A 21838-nucleotide genomic window follows, 5' to 3' on the forward strand; every position below is an offset into this window, starting at 1 on the left:
CACTTGTATATTTGGTGGGTGTGTTTATTTCTATGTGACTCACTATGTGCATTTATCCTGTGTGTACACTTGTGTGAATAAAGAGATTATCTTTTTCTTGTCTTTCCCGTGTGATGCCGTGCAGCTAGAGGGCCAGGTACCTAGTGAACTACGGTTCTAACCCAGATGTCCTCACAATCAGTATTTCAAAATTATCACAATACACTGATTACTTGATAAGCTAGGCATTTTACTTTGGTAAGCATTGGATGTATCAAATTCCTCTCTACTTAGACAGCTTTTATTAGTTAACTGGCAAAGCAAAGTTTTTAGGAGAAAATTGATAGATATTGTTGCAATCGCATGCCACCATTGTAAGAGACGCACCTAACCTTTCACATTTCAATTCTCAGACACTTAAGTTGGAATGAGAAAGCCCTTTAAAGAATTTTGTTTTTTATCCTTTTAAAATTGGTAAAACAGGACAATAAATGTAGAGTTGAAATGATCAGTTTAATTACAGAGTTAAAGATCAAGCAAAACATAAGTCAAGAAAGGAAAAAAACAAACTGAATTATTCTACACATTTACAGAAAGGCCACAGCAGTTTATCAACATACAGTATAAAAACCCCTTAAAAAGAGTGACTGAAAAGAAGACGAGTATCATGCTGAAGTCCTCAGCGGTATATACATTGCACATGGCTATATAAGTAGACATCTTCCATGTAACAGTGAATATTTATTTTATGTCAATCCAGGATTCCAGAAATATCGGCTGCATTTTGTTCAGTCTTCAAGGGCTGTGGATGTAGAATATCTATTTTATGTTCATGCTGATCATATTTGTCCATAACTTGTATTTAGGAGCAGGGGGAGAACAATTCACAATGCATATTCATCCCATTTATTTTAAAGCAGCATTGTGACAAAACACTCCAGCAGTTTTAACAAGTATGCCATATAGACAGATTTTTCACAGGCACCTACGGCTATATGCTTAATGTCGATAACACTATTCAGTCTTGCTGTATATAGATATGGTTTTGTTTTATATCTTCGATAAGCACAGAAAAGCTGGCAGGTATTTTTTTCTTTTTACTTAAACATTAATAATCTCCTTTCAATTAGTAGGTTAATGAACAGTTTGATAACATTGCTTACAAATGGACTCTACTTGAATATGGTATCAAGCTGTTTAGATAATACATTTTAAAAGGCAATTTTTAACCTTCCTTAAAGTCTACATTAAAACTGTCCACCTCCCATTAAAATACGTTTTCTAATGTACATGCAAACCAAACACTTACCTATTCTAACCATCTACTGCTGGAACCAACAGAGGCTCAGAGAAGCAGCCAGGCTGAATGTGTTTGTTAAACATGTATATTAGAAATTCTATTGATTTCTAAAAGTCAAAGTAAACTCAATGTGGAAATCCCCTTTAATAAACCCAATGTGCATTTGTATATACCCACATAAGGATCTTCAGTTTACACTGAAAGTCATCCATCTTTACAATTAGTTTAGTCCACTATGAACAAAATAATTTGCTGCATGTAAACATGACTAAAGTACTGTATACAAAATACTTTGAACCATGATCTTTTGGAAGAAAAAGATATCAAAATATTTGCTTTAAAAATTAAGCTTTATCCAGTTTTAAGAAAAAAACAAAAAAAAATGAACAGCCCTTTGGGTGTTCACATCCTGAGTTCATTTATAGGATCATCCAAAAACGCAACGCGGGCTTTGTCTGCAAACTAGAGAAGCTGTGAAGTCCAATCTTCAGCTCACCTGATGTCCACTGACAAAATTATATACTAGAAACTGACTGGTGCCACAATAGTGTGTTGCAAACAGTTTGCCATCTGGCGTTGGATCTGAGAATGCAATTTCATCTTTGTTCAGATGAGAGCCATATATGAAATGATTCCTGTCCGGAAAGGAAAGAAATATAATTGTTACAAGAAGTATAAATTCCAAGCTGATGGTGAGGAGCAGGAGAGAGCTGGCATATGATGGCAATCTAACAGTATACATTAAAATCCCACAAGTGTATACATACATGTGGCGCTGCCTCTACGCACAATAGATATAGAATATGGTATACGTATCTGGTGAGATCTTCCAGACAATATATGCGGTGTGCCCTTCACCCACACTGTTGGATAATTGCAAATGGGCAACCACAGTACATTCCTTAACGATTATCTGAAACACACGGTATTTTCATACCCAGACAAAACAGCAATGATAGTGCAAACGGTTTAACATTAGTCATCCAACACCATGTAGCTATGACCCAATGACATCCCGTGTGTGGGTATATTAAATGGCACCCCGATTTGTGACGCCTCCCCTTTGGGTATATGCTTACTCAAACACAGCTGTAATCACGCCCTCAAATATTGAGTTAATTCTCCCTCGTCTTCACAACTCTCACCGACGGAGTTTCTTACCCAGAAAAAATGAAGAAAACAAATCTAACGTAGTACCCTTTAATTAAAACAATATGGGTAAAAACATCTACAGATGGACCCGTACCAGGGGAAGGAGGTAAAATTGCATCCAACAATATAACTGTTTGGCCTCAAGGTCCTCTCACCACCGCCAGCTCCACCGATATCCTCCACTCTGTCGGGTCTCTCTGTCCTCCAATTAAAACCAACGCGTTTCGACTTGTAGATAAAGTCTTTTTCAAGGTATAAATAAAACCAGTCTAATGCTCCTTTTATCGGACACGAATTAGGGTGCCGTTTAATATACCCACACACGGGATCTCATTGGGTCATAGCTACATGGTGTTGGATGACTAATGTTAAACAGTCTGCACTATCATTGCTGTTTTGTCTGGGTATGAAAATACCGTGTGTTTTAGATAATCGTTAAGGAATGTACTGTGGTTGCCCATTTGCAATTATCCAACAGTGTGGGTGAAGGGCACACCGCATATATTGTCCGGAAGATCTCACCAGATACGTATACCATATTCTATATCTATTGTGCGTAGAGGCAGCGCCACATGTATGTATACACTTGTGTGATTTAAATGTGAATGTTTTGAAGTACCAGTGGATCTTCAGGTATACATATTTGGCTGCTAACCAAGTGAAGCGCCACATTGATAGTCAATATACATAACAGTATACCTTGTTGTAGCTGCCAAGATTCTTTTCTGCAAATCCTACCACAAAATGCTGAGATGTACAATACCTACTTTCTTCTAATGTGAGATGGCATATTTATTCCTGGTTCTATATGGTTAAAAATCACCTAGTGATTGAATTTGACTCTTGGACACCTTGTATATGGAAATGAAAGCAGGATGCATAATCATGCCTTGTCTTCCTGGCAACAGTGTTTGCTAATAACCTGCTACCGACTCTACATTCATGATTTCCAAATACTTTGTCCAGAAAGGTTGACGTTCGATGACTTAATACTTAATCTCTCCCTCCAACATACTGATTTATGTTAAACATTTTATGATCAGAAGGCCAGTAAAAAGACCATAATTATGATTTTTTGATAATACTCTTGTTTCCCCCCCCCCCCAAGAAAAACTGACTTTTGAAATTAAAAAATGTTTTTTTTTTTCCATTTTAGCAACCTCAAAAGAAATGATTCACAAATAAAGGAATTACCATGCTGTAAATGTTATATAGAGGAGTGAAAAATATTCTTCTATGCGACATGAGATTGTAATATCTTCACTGTGAGCAATCTCGAGTATGCCAATAGTATTTATATGTACATTAGATGGTCTCATTCTGATACATTATGCTGAATATCTAACAGTGCTTATATTTGTGTACATATTTTGGCAATCTTGCTTTCCTCATTAACACACAAGCACAGCGCTCCCTTATGCTACACCTTTGTATGTCACCCTGACTAATCAGCTTGGTTATGGTCACAACAGTGCTCTGATATAGAGAGTGTGTGTGAGTGTGTGTGTGTTTTTTGTTTTTAATAGAGCCAATATAAATAGGGAAAACAATAAGTAGAAACCAAAATCCCATACCAAAGACCAAAAAGTGCCAATGGTGAAAAACAAAAAAAAAACCCCAAAAGAGATACCCAGTCATAAACAAGATTTTAGTTTCTTATAATAAACTAAAATCTATATTTCATGACAGAATTCTGCTGAACACTGCACCGACATAGGTGACCTAATAATAATATATTACCTTCCATCGTTCATGACTTCATTATATCCATTATTACCTTAAACACTCAAGCATCCTGGATGCAATTTTCTTCCGCCGCATCATTGAAAAGACCCAGATACGACTCACTCCACAGATAGCCGGCTCAGGGGTGGTGGAACAGCACCAAGCTTTCACTCGCTCAGAAATTACCTGATCCTTATCAGAACTACCACTTGGAATAAAATCATCAATCACTCTGTAACCCTACAAAATAATGATAGACAGAAAGATCAATGGATGTATGCCACTTGGACCAATTGTGCTGCTTTCTCAATCATTATAAAATATTGTTTTACACAGATCAATTAAAAGAAGTCTAACGCTACACTTCTAGCTACACATAACAGCCCTTAAACACGGCACTTTTATTGAATACTTAAAAGGTTCCCATTGAATGTGAATCTGATTATTGATCAATCTTGAAGTTAAAAGTTAGGCAAAAACTTTAGCCGCCCTATTAAAAGAAGGATTTTTGTACTTCTGTTTTCTCCGATTCCATCTGGGGGACACTGCTACCATGGTTGTATGAGGGAGCACAGAGTTGGCACGTAAATAGCTAAACTGTTAATGTAACCTGACAGAAGCTCCTCCCCTCTGCAACCGCTGTAGCTCCTCCGTGTAAATGAAAAGCCCCAAGGAAGGGAAACAAAATAGCATGCAACCAACAAACGCAACAGAAGAGCGAAGGGCGGGAACGCAGTCTCTCCAGATGGAATCGGAGATACATCGAAAGGGCCGATACCTGCACCTTCAGGGAACCAATGCGAAAGTCCGCCTCCAAACCACCCTGGGAAAATGCCAAGAACCTGGGGAGTCGAAAGGATGCCGTATGATAATTCCTGTGTTCGCACCAACTGACGTAGGTCCGCCACACTGTGATAATTTAGGGCAGAGACTGGTATTTGCCTTCAACAAACCTTGGGGGTCAGGGTGCTGAAATGGACCAACCATCGAAACACCTCCGTGAGTAGAGACCACTCCCCTAGCAACATGGTGCATCTGCTTAGGTAGTCAGCCTCCCAATTTTATACACCCAGGATAAATATATTGCAGAATTTGCAGAGTCATTCATTTACACCGAGAATAATATCTGGGGAGTCTCCTTCATCCGGCTCCAACACTCCTGTGACTATTATCCAGGACCACGGGACAAAGGACCACCGTCAAGTGATCCGCCACCAACCAAGGGAAAGGCGCATCCTAGGCGACAACTGGAGCGTCTGAGAGGCCAGCTGAAGGTGGGATCCCGACTAGTTGAACTATGCGAGAGTGGAACCGTACGAAAACGTTTCAAATGTGGAGACCATTTCACCTATTAGTTTCATACATAATAGGATGTAGACCTGAAGAAAATGCACCTTGTTCATTGGTAGAAACACCTTCTACAGTCTTGTGCCCAGTATAAAGCCAATGAAAAACATCCTGACGGGCCAATTGGAATTTTTGTAAATCTTGGTTCCAGCACTTGTTTAAAACAGCAATAGATGGAGCTGGAGGGGTCTGATCAGAGTTTGCCTTTACTAGAAAATCATCCCAGTATGGGGTGATGCAGACTCCCAAGGTAAACAATCGTGCTGCTATGACCAGCATGATATTTATAAAGACTCTGTAAAAACTTATGGTCTATACATGGCACTTAATGAGATTTGGAAAGGAAAGGCCTAACGAAATTTAAAGTGGGAGTCCTCCACTGCAATGGGACGAAAGGAGCCATCTGGCTTGTGAACCAGGAAGAGGTTTGAATAGAAACTTCTGTCCCTTTTTCCCTCTGGGCAGCAGTCTTAGAAGGCTGCACTGATACATTTTGAACCAGTGATAATCCCATCCACTGCGGGTATCTCTGCAGGATGGGTGAGCAACTGAAATAGTGCAGCTATATGACTGACTCTCCCAATGCAGTCGCCTACGCTGGATTCCCCAACCAAGGGATGCCCTCGTGTGAACCCGCTCCAGCCATCTGCATCACGCCCTTGGGTGAACCCGCTCCAGCCACTTGCATCACAGTCCACACAAACTGACCCTGGATCCAACCATCCACTGGGTAGTTTGGTTTTACATTTTGCAGAGGTAAAATATTCAACCTTGTTTGTTTTACCTTTGTCAGACATGTTTCACAATATTTATGATGCAACAGAAATCGGTATCTTGCAACTCTATCAATAGTTGCAGTTACACTACATTTATTTTTAATATACACATATAAATATGTGTGTTTATATAAACACATATCTATATATAGCTAACTCTATAGGGATAAACCAAGAGTTGTACTCCCCAACACAATTTGTGTTAATATACATAACAGAAAAATCTTCACAATAGAAAGAATCTCAACAGTAAGACTATATATGTGAATTAGTAAAAGTATGTAAATATTGTACATATGTCTATTTGTACAGATATGTTTAAGACCAAACTGATGTAAGGCTCTCATCCCACCAGAACCAGGTCTAGGGCACAGGCTGTTTTTTTAAAGCGGTGTCTGAGGTAAAACTGCTCAGGAGTTTCTTCAACTGTCTCTTCTCCTGCACTGGCTCCAATGGAACACAGCAGTTTGTGAGGGGGGAGCAGTGCTATATGAACATGACAGGCTCCTCCTCGGTTTGTAAGCACTATATATGTGTAATAGTACTTGTATCTGTCAAGTAAAAATGTGTTATTGTTTATAAGGAAAACAGACAGGCCATAAACAATCACACCACAGAGATAATATATAGTATAACTACTTTTGTTCGGGCCCTGGCTAATGCCTCAAAACAATACGGAAATTAATCTCTGGATAATAAAATGAATGTCTCAGAATAATTTAAATGAACACTCATGTAATATACTGTCTCCATTAACTTTAGAGCCTTCTACAATAAAACTGTAGATATATATATATCTAGAATATAAATGCTTAGTGGCGTGTGTTAGTCTGTCTGTGTGTAAAAAATAAAACCAAGCTGCAGCGCCACCTGCTGGGCGGAGTTATACACTGACCTACTAAATTCTTAGTGTGTGTGTAAAAAAAAATTCAGAAAGGGCTGAAATTTGGTATACTAAGATGTTTTTAATTTGTTAATTTAATTTGTTAATTGTTAAAAGTGTTTATAAAGATTTAAATATATATATATATATATATATATATATATATATATATATATATATATTTCTAGAAGGAGAAGTGACAGTTGGGAGTGGTTGGTGGTTGCCGGGGGTGACAGTGGGGAGTGGTTGGTGGTTGCCGGGGGTGACAGTGGGGAGTGGTTGGTGGTTGCTGGGGGTGACAGTGGGGAGTGGTTGGTGGTTGCCAGGGGTGACAGAGTGAGAGGAGTGTGATACTCAGGACCGCTGAGAGAGATCCCTGTGTCTGGATAGACATCTGGATAGATGTGGCGATGAAAATGAAGGATGAGGTGATGGAGAAGAATGATGAGGTGGTGACATGTGGACAAAACCACGTTAAAAAAGGGCGCTTACGTCGGGTAGTAATGCTCTTCCCCTAAAGGAGGCCTGGGCTATGGCCCAAATGCATGACAAGAACCTTTTTAACACCTTAAGTAGCTTGATTTGACTAGAATGCATGAGTATCATGCACGGGTTAACTTGTGTATATAATATATATATATATATATACACACACACACACACACACACACATACACACAGTTTTCTCTCTCTTACAACAAGGAACCTCATTAACTAGTTATTCCCCAGTGGGGTACTTAGCTGCTAAAGAGCTGTCTGAGGATGAAGAAGGAAGGAGCCAGCCGCTGTAATTTAATAGCTGATGTGAGGGGAGCTTTCTGTGAGGGGAGCAGTAAACTGTGCGTCTGTCATTTAGGTGTTGTGGGGGGAGCCTCTCTGCTCACACTCCCTGCACTGTTTGCTCTCATTTTTCTGGCCGGTGAGATCAAAGCTTTCCCCTCTGCCTCAGTGGTAGACTTGGTATCTCCCTGTAATGGTCGCTCACAGATCAGGGCACAGCGCTCTGTGCCTGAGGCAGAGCAGACCTGGCAGGAGAAATCAGCGACAGCTTCGTCAGCGCACGGCTGTCACTGCCTCTAACTGAAGAAATTTTCCAGCGTAATTGAAATGAACGGAGCGGTGCTGCGCTTAGTCCTATGGGTGTATGTGCAGCTTACAGCACTTTCCCCGTCTGAAGTAAAAAATAAACAAACAATAAGAATATATAAAGGAAAATCTATTCTAACTAACTGCAAGTACTGCAGAGCAGTACTGAAAACAGCCCAACTCCTTGGGCACTTAAATAGTTAAACTGTTAATGGAACTTGACAGAAGCTCCACCCCTCTGCAACCCATGAAACTCTCAGTGTTATTAAAGTGCCAACTCCATGCGCCCTCATACAATCCCATGGTAGCAGTGTCCCCCACATTGGATGGTAAATTACATCTATTATTCTTGAGGATCAACAGGTTTCACGTCTGCATGGGCTGCTGATATTAACATAAGGAATCTGTTAACATAATGTAATATTTTCCACAACAGTATTACACAATATATTATTACATTTTCACACATTTGAAGAACAATTACGTCCAACCTAGGAATGCTGTACTTCCAATAATGGGATTTAAACTCCATCAAAGCATAATTTTCAATAATTCTAGGTGACTGCATTTACTGTTATTTCTGGAATTCTCTCCCAAACACCCTGCACTATATATTGTGTATTTCTCTTTACACATGACTGAACCATTTGGGACTCTGAAATAAAAGACGAATGCAACACGATTCCACGGACTACCCTCGCCACTATCACATACTAAAGACATATGTTGCTGGAGGCTGTTCAGCTATACATTTGATCAGATGTGGATGTCCTGAGATATGCTCTTCTTTGTCAGCTGCAGCTACTGGATAAGAAAATCACAATTTATGGAATAGCTGTACTATTATTATAAACTGACTTATTGAGCTGACAGTTTCAGGTAAATGAAAGTATGTGACTGGGTGCTGTATTGTATTGTTATAGCACACACAATCATTCAAAATAACTTATTGTTTTAAAAGACAGAGGAGGTTACAGACACAAATTCAAGGTTGCTCAGAGTCTGCAGAGTGATTACAAAAATGTTCAGCATATTAAGTTCCCCGAGCTATGCACAGTTAAGGAAAAACATTTTTTGATATTTCAGTCCTTTTACACATTTCCCTATTGATTTCAAACATATTAAGATCCACCAAACAACCAACATATAATAAGATTGGAGTATGTTTTGTGGATATTTACGAAATTCTGAATATTTCATTGAACCTATAAGCTGCTAATGGTAATTGTGTATAGAAACATAGATAAGTAGGATTTATATCCAAAGCCAATATGTATATAATGATTCTGTTCCAACACCTACCCACTGTATGTGTTCCGCTATTAAACAACCAACAACTTTCTTATCACTGCTAATAAACAGAAGGGTCTTTGTCCTGGAATGAAGCCGAAGAGGAACCTGTTGGAACCCCAAATCATTATCCACCATTTCTCTAATCTCCTCAACCTAGAAGACAAAGACAAAACAAAATAACTTATTCCAGCAAACACCAGAGTTGAATTGTAAAATTTAAAAGGTAAAGTAGTTCTTAGTCCAAAAAAGTAAAATAATAATACCACCAATATTCAAGGGAGCATGGGGGCCATTTCTAAATTTAGATGCTACCCCACACAGAGCACAAAAGGCTGCATTATACTAAGCAGCATAGATGGGCAGCGTGATCAACCCGTCCATTGGCTCCCTGAGCTGTCATACAAAAGGGAACCTAGAGATTGAGAGGCCCAACTGTGCAAGTTCCACTTATTAGTATGCAAGTCTCTCCTGTACACAAGACCGCTCAGCACAAAGGGACAGGGGGCCAATAGAGGGGAGATCGTGCTGCCCACAGATGCTTTTGTACATAATGTACAACTTATCCTAACTCCTGGGTGAATGGGGGGGGGGTTATAGATGGCATTTTGGATAACTAAAAGGCCAATATTCCTTTCTGGTAACAGGTCCACTTTAAAAATAGAATATTAAAGCTGTCTAAAACATTGAAATTGTACACATGCATACTGAAACTTAGAACAGAAAAATTGTCATGATATATCTTACAATTGTTGATAAATGTTGGATTAAATAGACACAGGAAAAGGAAAAACAAAACATCATTGTAGGGTTGTAAAAGAGATTCTGTGTAGTCTAAATGCATTTCATAGTCCTCAATTAGGTCCCTAGTTCCTACTGTGTTAGCCTGAATTCTTATGACTGTTTATTCAATTGATAACTTGGCTGCCTCCATTGTGTGTTCAGATGAAAAGGAACGACAAGAGACATAACTCCTTTGACATCACCAAAATCTGTAGAAACCACAACCAATTTAAACCTGTGCCCGACAGATGCACAACTACACTGCTCTGCTTTTGTGCACTACAAGGACAGAATCAACCATTACACACACACACTTTTAAAAGTAGAAATAATTTTAAATTAAAAGGGGAAACTTATCCTTCATTCTGGTCACAGAAACACAGTTTTTATATTTAAAAAAATATTGTTGCAGATCCTGACTGTTGTAGTGCTCAGCATTACCTTTTTAAGTGCATATTTAGGATCATCTGGTAATACCATAATTATTTTCCCATCTGGGTATTCGGACACAATTCTTTCCTTCTTCCAGCCCTAGGTAAAATAAAACCAAACTGAATGTGTGCACAATATATCAGGTCTACTGCATGCTAGAAGTATTCTGGAGAAATGGGCACACAAAGGATTCTTACCACATATTTAACCGCACTGATGAACTGGTTATGAAATAGGAGGTGCTGAGTCTCATCTTCAGGATTGGACGCTGTGTATAGCATGCCACACACATTACAGGACGTTGCACCAAACCGCTTTTGTCCAGCATCCTGAAATGAGAATGAAAATGGTTTAAATGACCAAGGAAAAGAAATGCACATCTGTTTTATTTCTGACTCCCCAGATTTAGCGAAATATCACACTAAAAGATTGCTTTGAATTAAAATGTCACAGTAGATAAGAAGCATCATTCTATGTTAGTATGTCCTAGTAATTTAATTAGGCAGAGATGCTCTGTGACGATACAAATGTATGTTGCCTCATCGTATGCAAAATGTACAAGTTGACCCACAACATTTACATGAAACAGAGGAGAGTATACTTTTGTAGGGTGACACCATTAAAAGCAAACCGTATAAGTCACTGAAAGTGCATTATCAGCAGCAATTTCTTCTGTCACAACTACTTACCTTTTACTACATGTAGTGCTGTATTCCTGCTGACATGCCCAGCTGTCATGAATTTAACTTGGTCCCCTCCAATCCATATAATTGTACTGTGGCAGGGGAGGGGGTTCCTCCTCTTGGGACCCTATCATTTACTGTCTTTAGCAGGGTTCTGACATATACCGGGGTCCTCTGCCAATCAGACTCAACACTGATAGGCTCACTCCATGGTAGAAAATATCAATCACAGTGAAAGCCTAATGAGATCAGAGATCTCAGCTATATTATGTATCGTGGCCCTGCTAAATATAGCGAATCGTGGGGGTACCAAATACTGTTCTTGGATAGGAGGGAATTTAATATTAATATTTAAAGAGGGGGGAACCTTTTACTGGTATTTGGTTAGAAATGAGAACAAACTCATGTCTAGTTTATTACAATACTTACTATGATAGGCTGATTGACACTATCCTTGTCAGCTTCTTTCAGCTTCCTAATTTCTTTCTGCAGGCTCTGATCAGATGACAGAGGGTCTGATTTTGCAGCCGTCACGCTCTTGTCCATTGCTTTCCTATAAAGACAACAGCAACGCTGCACATCATTCTTTGTTGCATTACCTTCACAAGAAGATTAAGTAAGGAAATAAGTGTGGCTAACATTAGAGACTGAATATACAGTATTTTCAGTGTGATTGACTAGGTGAAAAAAAAAAGAAGTACTGTAAAAGTAACATTGTGCAATGTTCTCTCACTATGATCAGCAGTATAAATGTATGACACTATTAAACAATGTATTTTACCATAATAATTTACATGAACATTTCAATGTTGTGGTTTTGTTGCCCATTAGGCCCATTGTCCACTGGCCTCCACATGCAATTACTAGCATTTCTTAAGCATGTAAAGGGGTATTGGAATGCAAGCTCAGTGGTTAGAATGACCCATTGCCCACTGCATGTTACACATGGTCAAAATGCAGCATGAGTGTAAGCAGCCTTAAACAAGCATTCTACCTTTCCTTAGGATATGTTGGCCATTGGGTGCTGTGATGTAATGGTTTCTACACATGCCACTCCATTACATCAAGTAATTCAGTTACACGTACCAAAATAGGCAGAGAAACAGAGCTCAGTGTACAAGACATAAAATAAACCCTACTTTCATATATATGTATATATCCATTTTATTTATTTAAGCATCCAGTGTCTGACATCCTGTACCTCAAAGTAATGTTCTGCTACAATTCTTGCCCTTTTGGTACTGTAACACCCATACACAATGACTGCAGCATAGAGGCGTTAAATAGCATGTTAGCACTTACCCCCTTTCAGCAGTAGCAGCCATCTGGTCTGTCAGCTGCTTGCAATCACTGCCTGAAATAGATTCCAATATCCACAGCTCACTTAGTTAGCAATTTTATTAATCATTCAAATAAACATCCTAAAACAGTTACATCTAAGGTCACCAGTTGCTGCTTTCACAGTAAATGATAAACAATTAAACAGTGAATATATAGAATATAGTAAATATCAAAGTATTTAATTTAATTGCACAATACTCTTTATTAAAAACAAACACGAAAAACACATTTGTTACCATTAACTTCCCTGATGTTAAAATATTACAAAACAGACCAAGACAGGAGTCATATGGTTACTATTTAGTTACAACCGCAGATGATTCTAATTTCATGAAACTGAATATATAAAATTTTCTTTTGAAGTTTTTTTCTGTACTTTTAAGCCAGCTGCCTGTAGTGCCTTTACCTGCAGCCTCCAGCTCCTTCCGGCTTTGTGACGGATTGGTTCTTCTCTCTACTTTATACCTTTCTCTCCCATTCTCTACATTATGCCTCTCCAAGCTTCACCCGATGTCCCAGCTATTATTAAGCAGTCATTGACAGGTGTTTTGGGATGTGTGTGGGTGGCAACTCTTTCTTTGAATACATGTATCATCATCACTAAGATTGCAGGTAACGTGAGGCCCATTTAAAGGTTAGAGGGCTGCACATGCGGCTTCCGGAAGGGTATCCGGTTGCCCACCACTGGGAGAAAGCGCTTTGAAATGCATATATGTAAACAGTGATATAATTACAGTTATTTAGGAATGTGTAAAGCACTTTAGTTGGAGATAATGGGGGCATTTATGAACTGATAACACTGTAGTGATAAGAAAAGTTTTCTGAACATTCAGTAGTTATTATGGAATCACCCCCATTTACTCCAGACATTGTGACTTCTGCAGTAGAGACATATTTGAAACAGTATTGCAAATCCATAGCTAAAAACTAAAGCCAAGAAGGAACAACATGAGAAATGGACAAAGACAGAAAAGGACAGTTTGCACACTGAGAGACAACAGTTCACGGTTAATGCATGTAGTAAAGTCACTTACATTGTGTCTCTGATGGAATGACCTGTGGTGAAGAAGAGGACACTGAAGGTTTTTTCATAGGAGAATTTTCTGGGCTTGAATCCAAATGCAACCTAAACCCCTATCAGACCGGAGAGGAACAATATATAGCATCAATATTTGACAAAATTTAAAGAGAATCTAGATTAAAGGAAATGAAGAGAAACCAATAGTTAGAAGGATATAAAAACAGTGATCAAGCCATGTGGTACTCTGTTAAATCAGTAATATGTATTGCCTGGTGACCAGCTACTGCAGCAATACCCATCATTAACTATACACCAATTTCTATTAATTTAACGGTGGTCCAAACAGATGCAATTAAAGGAGTATTACGTGGTTTGTCAATGGAATAAAAAAATAGCAGGGTTAAGTGTTTTGGTAATTAAAGTGTGTACTGGGTATATACCTTTCACAAGGATGCTAGTGTACAGGTTTGGGTTTTTTTTTTTGTTGTGTTCCCCATTGCCCTCCAGGGAGCTGTGTTGCAGATGTTATGTTTAGCCATACACACACTATATATTTGACAACTAATTTTCCAGCAGTGCTATCTCAGCAGATCACGGGGGAGTTTCAATTTTATATTTACCTCATCAAGTGCTATTTCAAGCTCATGCTTTATATGATTCTCCAATAGTCCGTTTTCTGCAGACGGCTTCCCCGATACACTTTTATGCCCCATGGCCTGTAAAGTATTGTTTTTCAGCCTTTCCGATAAGATGGTTTTATTTATTTTAATGTGCGTCGTCAATGTTGCGTCAGACTTCTTATTTGAGCTTCTGGAATTCAAGCTGTCGGTCACGGACTGTCGTACTTGTGAGACTTTAGCTTTAATCATCTCAAGATTGGGCAGCACAGTTTGATTTCGGAGTACGTTATTTTGAGCAAAGTTATTTTTTAGTTTTATTTTGCTCCATTTGGAATTTTTTATTCCTGGACATTTTTTTTGCTCAGGCTTACATTTCATTTGTGATGGCTTTCTGCTGGGAAAGAAACGTTTGTATTGGTTTACTGCAATCTCTTCAGCAGGAGGGGGTGGTAAGACATCCATCGGGCTGTGCTTGTCCTCAGTGGGAAGATTTGGAGCACAAGGCTCCTCTTTTGCAACTTCTACAGTATCGGATTCTATTTCTCCTGCTATTTCATTGCACAATTCCAAAATACTAATTCGCTTGGATTTCGGGTCGTCTTCAGCAGGAGTGGCCAGTTTATTTTTATCACACTCCGGTTTAACATCTTTCTGCTTTTTTACTTTGTTACTTACTCTTTTTGCCACAGGTTTAATCCTGTCCTTTTTGCTTTTTAAAGGCACTGTAGATGATACAGTTTTAGCTTTATTTTTGCCTTTAATTGATATTTTTTTACTCAACATTAAATTGGAACTATTACATGGCTTAGATTTATCATTCACCGGGATCTCTTTCTTTATGGTGCCATTGGGGACCATTCCAGACTGTGCCGCTTTCTCTGTTTGAACAACAGGCCGGTTTATACAAACAATTTTTTGGCTTGTTTCATTTTGAACTTTTGCCTTAGTTTTATTCACTCTTGTTCTTAATATCTTTTTAGAGACATCTATTTGTGCACTTCCTGGCTTAGTTTTGCTAAGTTTCTTATTAGACAAAGGTGAAATAACCGATTGCTGCTGTAATGGTTTATTCCGTGTCCTACGTGTACTGGACAACTTCGGAGCAGTGTGTGGTGGCTTACCAGATTCTTTTTTACAGTCCAATTTTGTTTTTTTGCCAACTGTTTTCACAGTTGGTACTTGCTTTTTAAGATTTAAAGCAGTTTGTTTAATTCTGCTAACTTGTCTTTTAGACTTTTCATTCAATTTCACTTGCTTGTCACCCTTATCTGTTTTGTTTTGTGTGATTTTGCCTTTTTTGGTCTCTTTCTTTGCATGTATAGATTTCAAATCAGTTTTATTTTGGATTTTCGCAAATCCATTCTTCTTCACACACTCAGTTTTTATACGTTTCAAAGATGGAGTTTTTATAGAATTTTTTATTATTTTGCTATTTTTATTTTGTACAGATGTTCTTCTGGCCTCTGATTTGCAGACACGGGATTGTGCCTTTTGAGTATTTCTTTTAAAAGCGGTCAATTCTTTGGCTGAACGTAAAACTTTCTCCTTTGCAGGCACATTTTTCACAGTACTTTTTTTGGTAACGTTTAAACTTGCGTTTTTCTTCTTTCGTCCAATTTCTGATTGAGACGATTGCGATTTCTTTATGGCTTTATTTGCGGATACTTTCGGGTTTTTTTTCTTTTGCGTTGAACACTGGTTCGACTTAGATTTGCTTGAAACACCATTCCTCGTTCTAGATGCAACAGAAGGACGTTCACTTTCTTCATTAAGTTTCTGACGCTTTGCGGTGGTTACTGGCAAAGAGGACTTCCGTTTTTGGGAGGTCATCACTGAAAGAATACAGCAGTCGTAAGTGTCGTACAGTTGGCCTTGGGACAGGCAATGAAAAATGCAGTAATGCCGGAAAAAAAAGCAATATACAGAACTTGTAAATAATATACTCCCAGCGCTTTATTATATGAGAACTGTGTCAAAAGAGCTGTATATCCATTGGAATAACAATTAATGGGCCTTATTCCGCAGATCAAACGTTACCCCTTTTGCAATTTCCCACAGGCCCAAATACTGTCAAATGGTTGCCAGTTTTGATCTTCATACAGTTACCATTTAAATAACACATGCTACTAGATATTGAAAGAGTTAAAATTAAGGAAAGCCCAATATTCTTAGAAAATGTTGCAGTAACCTGGGCAATTGGTACAACCAATGTTTGCTTACTTGTTTATTCTGTGACAATATGCTGTTATTTTTTTGGACAAAGTACTAATTGCCGATTCTTGTTTGTTTGTTAACGCTATTTTCTAAAATAAATAGTTAAAAAATAAATAAATAAGGAAAGCAATAAAGAATAGAAATAAAGACATTTATTAAATTGATACTGTAGTATCTCTTCCATATTTAATGTGCTCCACATGTGTTAATATAATGTTCGGTGCTATAGTGCCTCGTGTAGATGTTCTATGAATTTCAAAATATATTTATATATTTATATATTGTTGCAGGAAACATGAAAGCTTAGAAATGGCAGCGGGGAGATAACTGCCCTGGGGTCTGGCTACCAGCTCTCTATAGCCAATCTTAGCTTGGCAGTGGCACTAGAACTCAGAGCAGAGATCCTGAAATTTAGTTTGGGTGGAAGATATAAAAGACTAAAATAAATCAGCCTAGATTGGATTAAAGGAACAGAGGACTAGATTACCCAATGCCAACATGTGTCCACAAAACTGCGTAACAAAAAAAACCATTTTAGGTGTATAACTTCCACTATCTTAAAGTGGGTGTTTTGTGTAACAGTTCTTTTAAGAGCAATCTCTGAGCAATAAACATTAGTAATAGAGATTCTGCTCCATTCCGGTTAGATGGCCTGTATGCTTAACATTTTGAGTCAACACTCTGCCCACTATCCAGCAGTTCTGACCCAAAGTATAGTAAGTTCCAGCAAAGATGTATACACACATCATCCAGATACTGGTGAAGGAAGCAACTATTCTCCTACAACTTGGGATACCTCAGTGGTGTGAAGTTGACAATTACAGTCTAAGTGGTTGGTGGCCTTGCAGAATGGTCAGCATTGGCAGATTACTGATAAGTGAAACCACAACAATCTGTAAAGATCCCCAACAGGGTGGCAAAGTGGACACATCCTGTCATTGATCAGTCTTGTTTTTTAACATGCATTGTGGTAGCGCTTTTTTTTCTACATGTAAATGCATCTGAGATCATACAGTGAGCTCTAGAATTGTAGTAACACTTGATAAGTGTTTTACAAGCATTATAAACACTGGTAAATGATCACTTGGTATGTGGCCTAAATCACAGTAACTGAAAAGGGGAAGATTTCCTATAATGCTAAAGAAGGTGGAAAATACAGATAAACTGAGAAAATTGCTGTTTTTCACTGACCTGTTAGAGGAAAAAGATGGGGGCAATGTGTTTGTAAATGAGTAATGCTCATAATCTGCTAATATGTATCTTTACTCTGATAAATGGGGCAGCGCGGTGGCTAAGTGGTTAGCACTTGTGCCTCACAGCGCTGGGGTCACAAGTTCAATTCCCAATCATGGCCTTATCTGCATGTAGTTTGTATGTTCTCCCCATGTTTGCGTGGGTTTCCTCTGGGTGCTTCGGTTTCCTCCCACACTCCAAAAACATACAAGTAGGTTAATTGACTGCTATCAAAATTGATCCTAGTCTCTCTCTGTCTGTCTGTTAGGGAATTTAGACTGCAAGCTCCAATGGGAAAGGGACTGATGTGAGCGAGTTCTCTGTACAGCGTTACAGAATCAGTGGCACTATATAAATAAATGGTGATGATGATAAATGCCAGGCATGGGATGTGTTTTTATGGGCGGCACAGTAGTTCGATTTCAAGCAGGGCCCTATCTGAGTAGGATTTGCATGTTCTTCCAGTGTTTACACAGATTTCCTCTGGGTGCTCTGTTTTACTCGGACATGGTAAAAACATGAGGTCTGATTATTTGGCTTCCGACAAAAATAGACTCTAGCTTGTGCGTTTGTGTGTTACATTTACACTGTCCAAGGGGGAGCAGGCACTTAGGCACTTGTGAATGATTCATTATTCTCTGAAAATCACTGTATAATAACGGTGATGCATGTACATGTCAGTTCAGTAAAGACTGCCTATTTATAATGCCAACTTCTACAAATTCTTAGGCCTCATATCCAGTGGTGTTTAAAATGCTTTTTGCTTAAATATATTAAAACAAAGGTAAAAAAATGTAAATCGCATTGCATTTATGTATACATTTGTGTATATAAGTACGTTCAAATAAGTCAAACACATATGTAAATGTTTAACTGCATCTAATTTTGTTTACAGTGAATTTCCATTGAGATGGATGTAAAACTGACAGCAATGCTTAACACATGATATTACCTCCAATGCGTAAGCAGTCTTGGGGGGGCATCATTTTTAAATGTTTAGGGGTTTTATATAATTCTAAACATAAAGCTGCAAAACAGTGTGTGGTGATCACTTTCCTTAACAATGCAGCAACACACACACAAACCCTTAGTATAATGTCATCCTATTTCTGCTTGCACATACTTTGCATAACAATTATTATGCTTGCATTAATTATTGTTACTCAGAAATTTGTGTCACACGAGGATGTTCTGCAATACTACCCTCCAACTATAGTAAAAGCCATTTCTTTTTGCATGGAAACATAATAAACATGGTCGCACAGCTAAAGGATTATGACGATGACGACATTCTTTTTGAAGAGGATAAATCTGTGCACCATCGGGGCTATCCTGAAAACATGGCTGGGGTGACAAACTGCAGGTAGTATATGTGGGTCAGGAAATAGTGAACGATGTTGTATTATTTACTGTCAAACCTAAAAAAAACTCTCTGCATTGTTCGATCTACACTGGGCTAAAACTATATGAAGTGCTGAGAACATTAGATAAATAATATGCATGTATTGATCAGGAGGAGACTAGACAACCCATTCAGTGCCAGCTCTTTAGCAGTGATACTTACCGGCCTGAGGGGGGAGTGATCGAGTGTCCGTCTTCTCTGCTCATCGGGCCCTTCTTCCTTTAGCACTAGCCCAATGACACCTAGCCAGGATGTAGCCGCCACCGGCAGGTTAATAGGAGACACCCAGAGGCTCCCCAGTGCGTGCAGACACACACAGCGAGATCACCGGCTTCACACACATAGGAGAAACTTCCCGGGCGGAGCAGTACAGCGTCAGGGAAACCGTCTGGAGCATGCGCAGTGCACTCTCCTTAATGCCCCGCCCCTCGCTGCGTCTCAAGCCTCGTATACACTCTAGTTCCACGGCTGTTCCCCAACGTCCCCACGAGTGAGTCTTCGCGACGACTGGTCGACACGTGACGTCACCAATAGCGTTGATTATTACTTTGGAACTGTGAGTGCTTTGGGGAATGATGGTGCCCCCACAGGTTGGACAGGGGACGGGTTGGAAAGTACATCTACATTTTATTGAGGAATACCATATTTAGTTGAGCATAGAAAGTTATCCCTGTAAGAAAAATAAAAATATTTATAATATTAAGTGATTAACTTTTGCAAAATTGCAGTCATTTACACACAGCCAGCTATTTGATGATACTGTCTTTATTGAGCATGCTCAGATATACAGTCTGCAGACGACTGATCTGCATGTATGTGCAGTAATCCGACCTGCCTGCCACACTTAAAATAATAGTGTGAGGTCTTTCTTACTTGGCACTATACCAGCCTAGCTAAGTGTGTGTAACAATGTAAACCTGAAATAAGGCACAGACACAAATATTTGGAAAATTAAAGGTTGCAGTTTATTTAAATATTAAACCTTCATGGTGGCGGTGAGACTAATCTTCAACCAATAAACCGTGTGAGACAAATGCTCAATCACTAACCAAGAATCTCACCTTTGCCAATTGGCCGGTGCTAGTCTGGCGTCAGCGTGCCTGCTCCCTTCTAGACTCGACATCGCCGTGCCACGCAAAGCACGGCAAGGGACCCTCCGTGCGGAAAGGGTCAAGAGTCATGTTCTTCGAAAGGGGCAGTGATGAGCTGCCAATTGTGGTAGCACCTTGGACTAGTCGCCGACTGCACTGCTCTCCTACCCAACGCTGGGACTCCCAGCCCGCCACTAAAACTCCCCACTACAAAACCCAAATGGCTATATAACTGACCAATGAAGGTCCTTACACCCTCATCGGAGAGATGCACATCATCCGCACAGAACAGATGCACCTCCTGGGAATTGATGGACGGATGTGGTTTTACCATGCCTCCTAGTGGAGTTATAACTTTACCTGTGGTACTGTTCTTTTTTTTTTCTCCCGAAGAACCTTACGTAAAAATGGGGGGGGAGGGGAGATTGACAAACCTCCATGAAATTTGAAGAACTATGTGCGACCAACATAATTTCATATCCGGCCAGCGCATGCGCATGGCCTTTAAAGTTTGTCCCCAATTGTAAAGCGCTACGTAATATGTTGGCTCTATATAAATAAATGATGTATAGAGAGATCCCAAACAGCAAGTAACCCAGAAGCACAGCAGAAGGGAAGCAACAACAGCATGTACCAACAATAACCAGAGGGGAATACGGGAATGACAGGTATAAGAAGGGACACACCCAGGTGTAAGGGATAATTAATGAGCAGGTTAACCCCTAGTACAAATAAGGAGCACAATAGCAGCACCTCTGGTGATCAGAGGTACTGCTGCTAACACATAAAATGAAACACAAATAATAAAAGTCCAATAGTCCAGGAGGCTGGAGCTGCCAATACAAAGCCGTAAGCTGTAGGCGGATCGTTACAGTACCCCCTCCCTTAATTCCAGACGCCCAAATCACCAAAAGTGATTGAATGTCTCAGAATCATAGTACACTATGGGGGGGCCCCGCATGCAAGTCCTCGTCCAAGGGTGGAAAGGCAAAGGAGACCAGGCCAGATGGAAGTTCAAGCACCACAGACCCTGCTGTCTTCTTTTAGCTTTTCTTGCGAGGATTACCTGGAACAGCAGTATGAACCAATTGGGTGGAGCACAGCGGTATCTTTTGGCCAGGTGAGATTGGTGGTATTGCTGACAATACAGAGGCCCCGCAAGATGGCATAGCGGGAGGTGTTACAAACTTGCTGATTACTGCCTCAGTACAGGATTGCAAGTCCGATAAGATGGGATGATTCATCTCAATAAATGGGTTTGTCCATTCCAAAGCTTCCCCCCTAAAATGGGATATTAGAAATAGTACCTGTCTCTTAGGGTTATTAATGAGGCTTAGTACAGAGGGAATCTGAAGCAAACAACCTCAGAAGGACACTAAGTTGGGAAGGGTGCCCCTCAAAGAAAGGTGACGGTTCAGACTTGGCACACTCGGCAACGGATGGTTCAGACTGGGCAGCAGACTTGGCAGCAGGCCCGGCC

The 21838-nt window shown here is 39.5% G+C and overlaps 1 protein-coding gene across 1 annotated transcript; it reads right to left on the bottom strand.

The window, feature by feature from the left end:
- Positions 1 to 473: 473 nt before the first annotated feature.
- On the bottom strand, positions 474 to 19667 carry ESCO1 (establishment of sister chromatid cohesion N-acetyltransferase 1). Its single transcript, XM_075213394.1, has 10 exons — positions 19430 to 19667; positions 14419 to 16250; positions 13812 to 13911; positions 12739 to 12790; positions 11866 to 11989; positions 10951 to 11082; positions 10763 to 10852; positions 9551 to 9694; positions 4209 to 4396; positions 474 to 1914 (listed from the first exon to the last, which is right to left on the bottom strand). Exons 2-10 carry the CDS (start codon positions 16246 to 16248, stop codon positions 1767 to 1769), a joined length of 2808 nt encoding a protein of 935 aa, XP_075069495.1. The 5' UTR covers positions 16249 to 16250; positions 19430 to 19667; the 3' UTR covers positions 474 to 1766.
- Between the last annotated feature and the right edge of the window lie 2171 nt (positions 19668 to 21838).

The sequence above is a fragment of the Mixophyes fleayi genome, chromosome 5, assembly GCF_038048845.1.
Source record: "Mixophyes fleayi isolate aMixFle1 chromosome 5, aMixFle1.hap1, whole genome shotgun sequence".
Taxonomy (NCBI): Eukaryota; Metazoa; Chordata; class Amphibia; order Anura; family Limnodynastidae; genus Mixophyes; species Mixophyes fleayi.